This window comes from Chlorocebus sabaeus, chromosome 20 (genome assembly GCF_047675955.1).
Source record: "Chlorocebus sabaeus isolate Y175 chromosome 20, mChlSab1.0.hap1, whole genome shotgun sequence".
NCBI classification, from domain to species: Eukaryota; Metazoa; Chordata; class Mammalia; order Primates; family Cercopithecidae; genus Chlorocebus; species Chlorocebus sabaeus.
In genome coordinates, this window is record NC_132923.1 from 19,586,674 (window position 1) to 19,600,192 (window position 13,519).

The window sequence follows — 13,519 nt, forward strand, 5'->3', positions numbered from 1 at the left end:
TTCCTTTTGTATAGAGATGCTGTAAAATTCTGAGATGATGAAAAAATCCTGTACAATTGTAAGAAATTATGGCACATGACTTTATGCCATTGTATTCATCTTCTGCCATAAATCGTTTTTTTTCTATACATTTCAATACAATAAAAATAATGAACAGAGCAACCACACCTTAATCATCTCTGTGTCAGCTTATCTTGCACAGAGTAGGTACTCAGTATGATGATGTGAAACGCTGCGGGTTGATAAGCTTCCCATCTATAGTATGAGCCTGGTACAGTGGAGTCGAACTTCAGAATGGCTGGGACTAGATGCCAATCCTGAAAGCCTAAGATTATTAGATTAATCAGATATATAAGAGATTCAGATATAAGAGGTCAAATCAGTTTCCCAGGGACATAATACATGGCTGAGAGAGACAGAACATTAAAGGACAGCAGGGGCTGGCAAACGTTTTCTGTGAAGGGCTGGGTAATAAACATTTTAGGCAATGTAGGTCATATGGTCTCTGTGGCAACTACACAACTTTGTCATTTTTATCGTGAAAGCAGCCACAGACAGTATGTAAGCGAATGGGAGTGACCATATTCCAATATATTATATTTTAAAAAACAAACAGATGGTGGGCTTCATTTGGCTCATAGGCCCTGGCTGGTCAACTCCTGAGACAGAGGCTTGTCCTTTTGCCAAGGAGGATTTATAATACAAAAAAGCCGAAAGTAAAACCAGGTGGTTTCCATGAAATGGAAAAGCTGAAATCAATGAGTAAAAGTAAAGCTCTCCAGTAAGTTTCAAAAACCAAAAGTCAACAAATATGTAATTGGAGAGAGAAGAGGTATAAAATGTCTGCTGAAATGCATCAGGGCAAATTTTATTCTGCAAGTTTAAAAGGAAGAAAATACTGTGGGGGTGTTTTAGTTCTGGAGGGTTTTAGATGCCTATGGGACAAACAGTGCCATGTAGCTGGTTAGAATATCGAAGGCGCTCTAAGTCCGATTCATGAAAGCAGAGCATCCAGGACAAACAAGGTGAGCATCCCAGGGGGACAGGACTGTGTCTGAGTCACCACAGGACCCCTTGCTCCTAGCACAGGGCCTGACATGCAGCAGGTACCCCCTGGGAACTCATACTTCCCTATGCTCTGCTCTGGCCAGAACAGTTTCATATTTGAGGGTCTCTGTTCCCTGAAAAAACCGGGGTTGGTTTGCCTGGTGGGTAACAAATGACTCCACAAGAACATGAGTTTTGATCAAAAGGAGTTTGTTTCACTTGTCACAAGCAAGGAGAGCGCTGGGAATATTCTCCAAAGCGGTGTCTCTGAAGGAAAGTGACAGGAGGGTTTCATGGGGTGATGGAGAGGGGGGAGAGTGCATCGGTGCATGCAGGGAGGGGTCCCAGTGGCGCAGCCTCAGTGAGTCATGCTGCCAGCGCATAGGTCACATGTTATGGTCATGAAGCTGTAGCTCCCAGGGTAGTGACTTGAGGATGGTAATGAGGAAAGTTCACTCGAGTTCATCTAGAAGTTGCCAGGGTCTGTCAGGAGCTGGTTCCAGCTGACTAGGTCACCACGTTCCACACGGGGCTTGGGAAGAAACAGGCAGCGAGGCAGGAAGCTGTAAAACAAGCCGATTGCTCAAGTTGGTTAAATGTCTACATTCCCAGGAGACCCTCCCTGTCTGCTTACATCTCCTCTGTGCTATCTCTGTGCTGGATTCAAAGGGGAAGAGGTGTTTGAGCAGAAGCTGAAGGAGGTGTCCATGTGAGGAGAGAGGAGGGATGGGGGGAAGAGTGCTCCCACAGAGGGCTGCAGCAGAGTCCATCCAAGATCCTTGGCCCAGGCTCGCTTCTGCGCTCTTTCCCTTTGAATTAAAATACAGGTTTCTAAAAAATAGTGGCACAGGGTCATCATACTTTCTAAGAAGTCTCGGCCAGGCGCGGTGGCTCACGCCTGTAATCCCACCACTTTGGGAGGCCGAGGTGGGCAGATCACGTGGTCAGGAGATCGAGATCATCCTGGCTAACACAATGAAACCCCATCTCTACTAAAAATACAAAAAAAAAAAAATTAACCGGGCGTGGTGGTGGACACCTGTAGTCCCAGCTACTGGGGAGGCTGAGGCAGGAAAATATGGTGTGAACCCGGGAGGCGGAGCTTGCAGTGAGCCGAGATCGCGCCATTGCACTCCAGCCTGGGCGACAGAGTGAGACTCCGTCTCAAAAAAAAAGTCTTCATTTCAGCTTTGTTGTTTGTAAAAATATGCTCCCTTACCTGGGTGACAAGAAACAAATGTGCTGACATGTTTAAGGAAGGATTTGGAGTATTTTAAATCAGGCTATGAAGGGACATGAGTTTAAGGAACTGGTAGGTCCACAGTAGGAGTGCTCATAGCCACCAATAATCCCCTTACGAAGGAGCTAATTATGTTTGGAGAGGACGTGTGTGCCTGATCAAATAATTAAAACTAAATTGCTCTCCTTGGAAATGCAAATTAACAAGTGTTAAAGCAACTCAATTGGTCACATAGACAATAAATAGATGTGTTTTCTCAAGTCTGTTAGGTGGCACTGATTGATTTCCAATTCTGGCTACAACAGGGCCTGAGCAGCTTTTGAAACAAAGATGAGGGGACTGCAAGCCCAGTGGGGACAGCTGTTGAAAGCTTTAAGCCATTACACCCCACCCCCACCGCCTGCTTTTTGCAACTGAGAATAGGAGACCTTGAGGAACCAGACTTGACCTACTGCTGCCCCTGAACCCCAGCCCTGCAGGAGAATGAGGGAACGGTGGCACTGTCAACCCCGCTCCTCAAAACAATACCTTCCCTACCACCCAGTGCTGTCAGGTCAAAGAAAATAAGGCACTGGCTGAGCACCAGGAGCCAGATGGACCTTTTGGTGCGGGTATGGAGGTGTGGGGGGAAGCAGGGGTACAAGGCCTTGGGGGGCTGACTGGAGTACTGTTACATGAGTTTTTAAAAAGTTTTTGCTCAGCAATTAATTAATAAATCTTATCAAACAATAAACAAAAAAACCCAAACTCAGGTTACAAATGTTTTATCATTTTGTCAAAGAACCTATATTAATTAAGCACCTATTACGCAGAGCTTGCTCTTGAGTGGGCCTTTGTAGGTGGGCTGGGAGAAGAAAATTGGATTTCTGCCTTGAAGGAAGCTACATTCTTGTTGGGGGGGACAAATTTTAGGTAAACAAAGGGCATGTTCCCAATTCCTTTTGCCTTGCTGGCATCAGGTCCTTTCCTACACCTCTCATCTGGAAGAAAATGATTACCTAGAGCAGGTGTGACAAGTGACACAAGAAGGAGAGAGAAGCCCCACCAGGGCATAGCTGTAGGATCTCATTTAGCTCTCCAGAGGCTGTGTGAGGGAGCCTCTAATCTCCTTGCAGCCTAGGGACCTGAACCTTCAACAGATGTAGGGTAAGGATGCTATCTGGTTCCAAGGAGGGGAGGATACAAGAGGTGGATGAGGTAAGACACAAAGGAACACCTAACAGTGCATAGAACCAATAAGCACTCAGTGAATGCTCCCTCTGATTCCTAGGTAACTTGCCCAAGACCGCAGACATCATTGAGGACAGAACCAAGATTCATTTACCCCCGTTAGCAGAATTAAAAAGCCCCCACCTTTCCTTACTCACTGCAGGTACCTCTTGGGATTCAGTTGCCTTCATCTTCCTCCTCATCTTGCCTCCTATTTGTGGTCACACCTCCAGCCTCTTTCAAGTCCACCCAGAGAGCCTTTTCTTTCCGTGTGTTGTAACGCAGTGTTGACAACTTCCTGGCCTTCCAGTATAAGCAGAGGAGGGAGATGAGCAGAAGCAGGAGCAGGACGAAAGGGCAGATGAACAGGAAATAGAGTAAAGGGACCGAGGAGCAGATCCTGGAAGGAAATGTGGGCTCTGCAACAAAGGGAAAGAGTAATTCATCTCCAACTTATTTGTACTAATCAATTACAAACACTCCTGGGATTTATTGTTACAGGCAAGTATATGTAAAAATAATGGGGCCAAATAGCAGTGTGCCCCTGAAATCATGAGGAGCACAGGACCGAGCACCGGGGGAAGAGAGCTCCTGGAACGGATGCAACACCCCCTTGCCCTGCAATTTCCAACCACTGGAGGTTCCAATGACCTACTTAAAACTAACAGCCAAAATGAAAAACAAAACAAAAAAGAAAACCTCTCCTTTAATCTTCTTTCCTCAGAAAAGATATCTATAATTCAACCCTCGTTCTCAACAGTGTTGCCAGTCCTGAATTTTTAACTGAGTTATTCCCACTGCTGCTTCTCCAACACACAGGCACACACTCTTTCTCGCACACACATACACATACACACACACACACTGCCCTGCACTCTGCACTGCCCTTATAAAACAATCGCACCCACAATGAGGAGCCCCTTACCCCGCTGACCCAAGCCTGGCCCTCCCCGTGGGTCTCCCCCTTCCCTGGCCCCCTCCCTTCCACTCCTTTCCTCTGTCGCTCTGGCTGTGGCCACCACCTGACATGCTCCATGCATCTGAGCCTCCAGGTCCTTCTAGGCTAGCTCCATCACACTTCCCACTCTCCCAGCTCTTCCTACCTTGCTGCAGGCACAGTTCTTCTCTTCCATCCCGTTCTCGCTCAGTCCTTTGTTTAGGCCTCTTTAGTTCCCTTTTACTCGTCTCCTTTGTTCATTATAGTTACTCGAGTATGTCTGATAGTGCCATTTGTTTCTATATCCCCTACAGTGCCTAGCACATGTGCTCAGTAACTTTTGCTGATCTGAATTAAATTGGATTGACTGCGACCACATGGGCAAAAGATACTATATAAAGGCATGCTGAAGCATATGATCATCCCACAGCTGCAGTCCGCCGGGAAGCACTAGCAGCAGACACACGCACGGAGCACACACAAGCAGCCCCTGAGTGGCTCCTGGCCACACAGCCAGGGAAGCAAAGGCCCAGAGGACTGCAAACACCACAGGTTTCAGGGAACAGTCTCTTGAAGCAGAAAGACACATGCTTAAAGAGACCAATTACTAAATGTAGTCTTCCAATCACATCTATTTATGACATGATATCCGAAATCAGGGCTGTTCTGAAATATTCAATGCTAACAGTAGCTGTGCTTTTACTGGAAAATTGTAATGACATAAGCAATTTCTTCTTCAAAGGTTAAGCTACAGGATTCATGGGATTATAGATGCTTAGAGATGAAAAGAGGTTTAGAGGTCATCTTGACCAACCTTCTGCTTCAAGAATTCCATTTTTGGCATTGCCGATGAATCTTACATGTTGAAGAACATCTCTTTGATGGAAGTCAAGAAAGAATCTAGACATTCGCTCACCTCCTGCACTGTGAGCTCCTTGAGGGTAGGGCCTGTGTCTTGTGTGTCTTTTTATCTTCCTCAACTCTTTGTTCACAGGGTCTCAATGGAGCCTGATGAATGAATCAATTGCACGAGCACATTCCACACATGGGAACCCAGGGATGGCTGCCATCATGCTACACAAAGTACAGATCATCACTGAACATTCGCTGGCAGCTCTGAATGAGGCTGGCAAAGAGCTGCAGAGGTTCGTGGCCTGGATTTTCTCTGACCTCATTTGTATCCATCCTAAATTTGGTTTTGTTTTTTGAATTGGTGAGCAATGATAAAGTTAGGTTTTGAATTCTTTACCATCCCTCTGCTCCACATCCTATCTGACCCCTCTTCCAATGACCCTGCTTGACTACAGTTATTCTCCCCCGGTCTTATCTGAGTACATCTGAAGGCCCACAGTGAGAAGGAAGCATAGACTGCAATGATGCAAGTGAAAGGAGCCACGGAGTCCAGGTATTATAAGCATTGGCTGTGGGCATTTGTGCAGAGTAATGAATGAGCACCTACTCTGTTTCAAAGAGAGCTGAGTTCAAATCCTCAGTCTTCAATGTGCTGTTATTGACATTGGACAAGTTACTTATCCTCTCTTAATCATTAGTTTCCTCGTCAACCAAATAGGGGTAACAATTTCTACAGTTGTGATGAGATCATGTATAATAAAGCATCTAATATCTAATGAAGTGCCTAAAGCATTTGTGGAGTCAGCAAGCGATAAATATTATCTAGAATGCTACTGAGAAAGCTAAGTAAATCACAGGAAACCTCCTAAGAGAAGAGAGAGAGAACAGGGCTGGAGCCTACAGATCCCTCACATAGGGACCCCAGGCTTGGCCATCTTCCTCCACAGGCTCTCTCTCCCTTAGATCTCTGGTCCCCCTGTCCTCAAACCTGGGTGACATTCAGCAAAGACTGAAGTGGATCCAGGGGCTCTGGCTTCCTTTTCTACTCATGGGAGGCAGAGAATTGTGAGGTGAAAGTCCACAGCACCAGGTATTACAGTTGCTAGAATGGTGGGGTAATGATGGCGAGATGGGGCCACTACACAGGAGGTGGAAATAAATCTACTATTCTGTTTTTCAGCATGAAGGAACAGCCAGAGGGCTTGGCTATCCTGGTGGGGATGAGGCTGCTCAGCTTAGCGCAATCTACCATCAAAGGATGGCAAGGTGTGCCCCTTACCATGCTGAAGTGGCCAACAGCTAGCAACTGTTACCACCTGTGCTGCTAAATCACCTCTCCTGGGAGGGCAGGAGAGGAGGGCAGGATCCCACAGTCACCATTTCCCACCATCTGCCTCTCACCCATATCTGGATTAGAATTAGTGACATTCAAACCATTAAGGTTTGGCATTTTGAATCAATCTGAGTAAGTGGCCAATGCTCAAAGTACAAGGCCTTCAAAACAAAGCCAAAAATGTAATGAGAGCACTTCATCATGAGGCTTAGTTTAGAATGTGCTTCCACCCACAGCCAAGCACAGCAAAAGGAGCACTCCTTTTTGATATTTCCTCAGAGACACTGACTTCAGAAGAAAAGAGGTGTGAGATAAAGAGGGGGCTGCCAACTCTTACCCACTACCCAACCCCAAACATGCAGCCATGTGGGAGATGGCTCTTGCCAAGAAATAAAAGTAGGGTAAGGTAACCTGATAACAAGTGCATCCCAGAATAAGTGAATCACTGACAGCATCCTGTTTCAACCCAACTGAAGATTTGCCTGCTCATTCTTTCATTAAGCATTTGCTGAATGCCATGTGCCAGGCCTTGCTGGAGGCACTGGGAAGCACAGGTAAGTAGCCTGGCATCTCCAAAATCTTCCATGTGATAGAGACAGACAGCTCCTTCAAGAATCCACTTCCTTCCCTTCCCTTCTCTCCTTTCCCTTTCTTTCTTTCTTTCTTTTCTTTCTTTCTTTCTTTCTTTCTTTCTTTCTTTCTTTTTTCTTTCTTTCTTTCTTTCTTTCTTTCTTTCTTTCTTTTCTTTCTTTCTTTCTTTCTTTTTCTTTCTTTCCTTTCTTCCTTTTTCTTTCTCTTTCTTTCTCTCTCTCTCTCGTTGTTGTTGTTGGTTTTTTTTGACAGTGTCTTGCTCTGTCATCCAGACGGGAGCGAAGTGGCATGATCGTGGCTTACTGCAGCCTTGACCTCCAAACTCAAGCAATCCTCCCATCTCAGCCTTTTGAGTAGCAAGGACTACAGGCGTGCATCAACCAAGTGTCTAATTTTTAAATTTTTTATAGAGACAGGGGTCTCAAACTCCTGGGCTCAAGTAATACTCCCGCCTCGGCCTCCCAAAGTGCTGGGATTACAGATGGGAGCCATCACATCTGGCCCAAGGCTCTACTTTCTAAATAGACTCTTACCCTAATAAAAGCTCGGAAATAGTAACAATTACCACACCACTACAAATAATTCAGTTCCCAGGAAGCCTTACAGCCTGGCCTATCAATTAATCACAGACAATTCTCTAGAACAAGACATTTATGTCTAGGGTCTAAGGGTAAGGTAAAAAGACTGAGGCAGCTGTTGTCCCTGCCATGGCTTAGTCATTGGTAAGGAAATAAGATAGAGAGATAGAGAAGAAAAGGCAAGGTCCATTCTCCGAAAAAATGTCTCTTAACTTTCCTGCCTTCACTTGAGCCACACGCTCTATAGTCCTATTGTGTGGCCCTAAACCCAGCCCAAGCTGGGATAGCCAGATAGAAAGCATGGAAAATCATCTGATAAGTGACCATAAGTAGCATATTATATTTGAACTGGATCTTGATAACACATAGACCTGGTACTCACCAGGAGTGCAATTACACAGTGATTCAGTAAACATTTGAGCATCCCCTATGTGCCAGGCACTGTGCTAGTGCTACAAATGAGACACTCATCATCTTTGCCTATAGTATAGTCTAGCAGTGTGACAGATGTTAAACAGGTAACTGCAGGTGTGAGGGCTAAAAGAATAAGGGAAGTCTCTGAGGCAGTGGCAGTTAAGTTGCTGGGTAAGAGTGTTGACCAGGGAAAGATGGCATGCAGGAGCATTCCAGAAAGGAGATGGCGCATGCATGGTGAGATGTTGGACTGTCAGTCGTATCTACTCTTCTATTAATCCTTCCTTTCCTTCCTTCCCTTCCTTCCTTCCTTCCTTCCTTCCTTCCTTCCTTCCTTCCTTCCTTCCTTCCTTCCTTCCTTCCTATCTCTCTTTCTCTCTTTCTCTCTTTCCTTCTGCTGGCTTTCTCCCCTCTAAAACATAAATGTGCTCAAATCTGTACCATCTTCAAACCAGAAAAAAAGCAAAACTAAAACACTTTCACTTTTTCTGGATAACTTTTGCCATTTTATTTTCTTCTCTCTTCCTCTTGACATCAAAGCTCTTGAAAGCGCAATCTGCATTAACGGGCCCACTCTCCCCTCCTCAACTTGCTGCAGTCTGACTTCCCTGATTACTTTTCTGTAATTGTTCCACAATGTCAAATCCAATGGATACTTTCCCACTGTTATCTTAATCAACCTCTTTGCAAGAGCTGAGTCTGTCAACTCTCCTCACCCTCTTGATACCCTCTCTGCCTTTAGTGTCTGTGGTACCACCAAATCCTGATTCTCTTCCCAGCAACCTATCACTCCTATCAGTCTCCTTCACAGGCTCTCCACTCCCTGAGAAACGGTAGTTTATCCCAGAGCTCCACCCTTGGGCATCATTATTGGCTACCAATGGATGACTTCTAATCTACAACTCTGGTGCAGATCCCATTTGGAAGTCTTGATGTCTATTGGACAGATCTTTATCAATAACTCACAGGTACTCTGAACTCAATTCCAGCCCAACTTAATTAAAACTGAACTAATCTTCCCCTCCAAACCCCTGTCATACATTACCTTGCTTGGTAAATGGCCCTACTATCCATCTAAGCTAGAATCCAGATGTTAATCCTTAATTCTCTCTTTCTGCTCATTTGCCCTCTATATACAATGAATCGGCCTCTAAATCCTGAAGATGACATCTCCTAATACCTAATGCCTGTTCTTTTCTTAGTCATCATGGGTACTGCCTTAGCTCAGGCCTTCACCTTTTCCCAACTGGGTTTCCAACATTTCATATACTTCTCCCTGCACTGTTGGCCTCCCCTCCAATTCTTTATTTATTTATTTATTTTTTTGAGACAGAGTTTCACTCTTGTTGCCCAGGCTGGAGTGCAATGGCATGATCGCAGCTCACCGCAACCTTCCCCTCGTGGGTTCAAGCGATCCTTCTGCCTCAGCCTCCCAAGTAGCTGGGATTACAGGCATGCACCACCACGCCCGGCTAATTTTTTGTATTTTTAGTACAAACGGGGTTTCTCCATGTTGGTCAGGCTGGTTTCAAACTCCCAACGTCAGGTGATCTGCCCGCCTTGGCCTCCCAAGTGCTGGGATTACATGCGTGAGCCACCGTGCCCAGCCTCCAATTCATTTTAATGTGGGAACTTTCTAAAAGGAAAACCTGATCATGTCACTCCCCTGCTTAAACTTTTTCAATGACACTCCATCACTGTCATAATAAAGTTCTTCCTTCTTAGCTTCATACTCTAGACACATTTGGGATCTATCTGTACCTTCTCCACCTCACTGGTCTCATCTCTTGCTATTGTACCATAGAGACTGCAGTTCCTGCCATTCTCAATGACCAGGAGTTCCCCGAATATAACATGAAATTTTACATCTTATTATCATCTTGCATACTCTTTCATTTTCCTAAAATAAGTTTCTTCCTTTTCATGAGCCCCAGACTCTGGGGAACCTTCCCAGATCGCCTCCCTGCCTAGCCCTTCACCCCAGCCCTGCCTCTGTTGTTCCCATAGTCTACGGGAAATACCTCTTTGAAGACACCTATTATGTTGGACTTGATTTCTCCCACTGGACTCTAAGCTCTGTGGGAACAGACTCTGTATATACACTTTTGTGCCCTCAGAACCTCATATAGTTATTTATTAAACAAGTGCCATTATTTTGTCACTTAGATGTACACATGTAGATGTGTGTATACCTGTGTGTATGTGTATGTGCCGCATGTTTGGAGGCATAAGGGGAGAAGGAGATTACATTTGCTGAGTACTGACCATGTGCCAGGCACTGTACTGGATACTTTATATATATATTTATATTATGATCTTCATTTTATAGAAAGCTGAGGCTCACAGCAAGTAACCAGGGTATGATTTCATAGCTGGTATTGGTAGTAGAGCTGTGATTTGAGCTTAGGCTGGTCTGATTCCAGCCCCTGGGATTTTTTATCACCCACACTGCCTCCCTGACTACCAGAAAGGAACAGCCAGGTAGAGGAGCCCAGATGCTACATTACAGGGATTTCCTTGGAAATCCTCAACATTCATTACCCTCAAAACCCTCAGTTTGTCATGACAAAGACTTTCTGAAGAATACAAAGGCCACTCAATTTTTAATGTTTTCTTTCCACGTTTATCTTTTAAAAAGCATATACCTGTTTTACAAGGATCTCACAAAGATTAACAATATGTATGCTATGAAGGATCTCATCTGCCTCAGAGAAGACATGCTTTTCATCACAGACTGTATACTTTTTACGGTTCTTATCTATTTATTCTACTGCAAAAACTGCCGATTCTACAGAGTCTATGAATTCCACTGGGAAAACATGTACGGAATGTGCTCATGAGTATGGGACTTCCTGTAATTGTTTGAAAGAAAAATAAAGGCTGATAGAAAAAACATTTCTGCCTGGCACTCAGGAGAAAACTTCGCTGAAGAATGAACACAGAAAAACAATGATGAACCCCCTCAAGAACAAATTGGATAGCCTCACCTTCCCCTCTGGAAGCCCTGCTAGGCTGGGATGCACCTATCCCTACTTCTTAGATGTTCCCATATGTTCTCAACAGCATTCTATCCTTCCCAAGGAGTGTCACTGAAGCTAGCTGGTGTCTCAGGATTGTTACCTTTATTGATGATTTTCCCTTTATGCTTCCTGGTGTCTGGCACCAAGACCACACTCCTACTTCTCCAATGGCCCTTTCCCTCAGTAAGCTGAGCTTATTGCTCACCTCCCACCTTCTCCTTGAACCCCAGCAGAAAGACATGGACCTGTCAGATGCTCCTGATACTTAAGCGTCTGTGCCAAAACCTCATGTGGACCTTGTTTGTTCAAATGAGTTACTATTGAGAGAGATAGCAAAGTCATCTTCTTTAGGGAACCTGAAAATTGTCTTCAGTCTGAAGAAGGAGCAAAAGATAGGTGAGAGGGAGAGCATAAGAGGAGAGCCATGTATCCTCCTGACCATGAGCTCACGGTAGATAAACCCCTGGTTACCTGAAGGCAGCACCGTGAGCACCATCCGCTGTGACTCATCGGATGCTTGATTAATCCACTTGCTTGGGTGTCCATGGAGCTGCCACTCTGCCACCCTACACCAGTACATTCCTGCATCCTCCATCTCCACCTGATGAAGCTTCAGGACAAAGTCTGTAGGGGATGAACGGTAACAGTGCAGGTGCCTCCTAAGCCCCTCTTCCCCATACTCCAGCAAGCCATCATGCTGCAAGTGCACCAGCATTTTACTTCCAGAGTTTTCTCTGTTCCAGTACCACATCACAGAGTACAGAGCAGCTGGGCTGCCTACACTCTCCAGGCTGCAGTGGATAGCCACCTCTCTGTGCTCGGTCACATTTTCGGTCCAGTACACTTTGGAGACACGTACCTTACTTCCTAGACAATAAAATGGCAGTAAATTAGAGAATGCAGATGTTCAGATTGGATACCACCTCTGAAAAATCTAGTTCTCATTGGGAAGCTCTTATATTCTTTAGACATCAGTGCATTTATTTTATTTTTATTTTTTGAGACAGAGTCTTGCTTTGTCACCCAGGCTGGGGTGCAGCAGCACGACCTCAGCTCACTGCAACCACTGCCTCCTGGTTTCAAGCAATTCTCCTGCCTCAGCCTCCCAAGTAGCTGGGATTACAGGTGTGTGCCACCATGCCCAGCTGATTTTTTGTATTTTTAGTAGAGACGGGGTTTCACCATGTTGGCCAGGCTGCTCTTGAACTCCTGGCTTCAAGTGATCTGCCCACCTCAGCCTCCCAAAGTGTTGGGATTATAGGCGTGAGCCACAGCGCCCAGCCACATTCATTTTAATCCTTGTCCTTGGTCCCTGTTTTTCACATTTGCCAGAACATTCTCTGCTAGGAATGAAACCAGTCTCTCTCCTTCTTTAGCCCAACTGCTTGCCTGTTGGACCCTGCCATTGAAAACCACACAGCTGCTGCAGGGCCCTCTGCCTGCTGCTTTTATTTATCCTTGATTCACTCCTCCTCTACTTCCCAAAGTGGTCGTTCACAACTTTTAGCAGCTACCTCAAGCCATGTATTCCACCAGGGCCCCTCATTCTTAGCAAATTACTCTCCTCCCATCCACCCAGATATTACCTGGGTATAGATGCAGAAAGAGAGGAGGCCATCCGAGAGACTGAACATTTGATGCAAGTGTTAGAAAGCAATCCAAGGGAACTATTTAGATGATTGGATTAGACTAAGTTTTAAACAGATTTTGACATTTACCTTTTCCCCCCTTGCCAACCAGCAGGTGAGGATTTAGAATGAAGGCTAAAGTAGTTACAAACAAAATAAAGAAATTATAGCGTGCATTACTATAATTCTACGACAAACACATTTATTTATTTATTTATTTTATTTTTATTTTTTTGAGATGGAGTCTCACTCTGCCGCCCAGGCTGGAGTGCAACGGCACAATCTCAGCTCACTGCAACCTCTGCCTCCTGGGTTCAAGTGATTCTCCTGCCTTAGCCTCCCAAGTAGCTGGGATTACAGGCAGGGGGCTAATTTTTGTATTTTTAGTGGAGACGAGGTTTCACCATGTTGGCCAGGCTGGTCTCGAACTCCTGACCTCAGGTGATCCACCTGCCTTGGCCTCCCAAAGTGCTGAGATTATAGGCACGAGCCACTATGCCTGGACCTAACACATTTATTAATCTGTCTTTAAGAGAATAATTCTGTCTGATCTTGGACTCTTTCTTAGTTACATGTTTACTCTCTCCTTTCCTTCATGGAGAATCATGTGGAATATTAGCTTATGTGATACTGTTGCTGTTTCCTTGCCTCAAATTACTTCCTATTTTAT

The 13,519-nt window shown here is 45.1% G+C and overlaps 1 protein-coding gene across 1 annotated transcript in view; it reads right to left on the reverse strand.

Annotated features, from left to right (window-relative positions):
• Positions 1-852: 852 nt before the first annotated feature.
• CD101 (CD101 molecule) overlaps positions 853-13,519 on the reverse strand; it is a 41,070-nt gene continuing 28,403 nt past the window's right edge. Inside the window, exons 8-10 of the mRNA XM_007977420.3 lie at positions 11,693-12,088; positions 3,664-3,915; positions 853-1,610 (exon numbers count right to left, since the gene is read on the reverse strand). Of these exons, the coding sequence (XP_007975611.3) occupies positions 3,674-3,915; positions 11,693-12,088 (638 nt within the window). The 3' untranslated portion in view covers positions 853-1,610; positions 3,664-3,673. The remainder of the gene's footprint in view (positions 1,611-3,663; positions 3,916-11,692; positions 12,089-13,519) is intronic.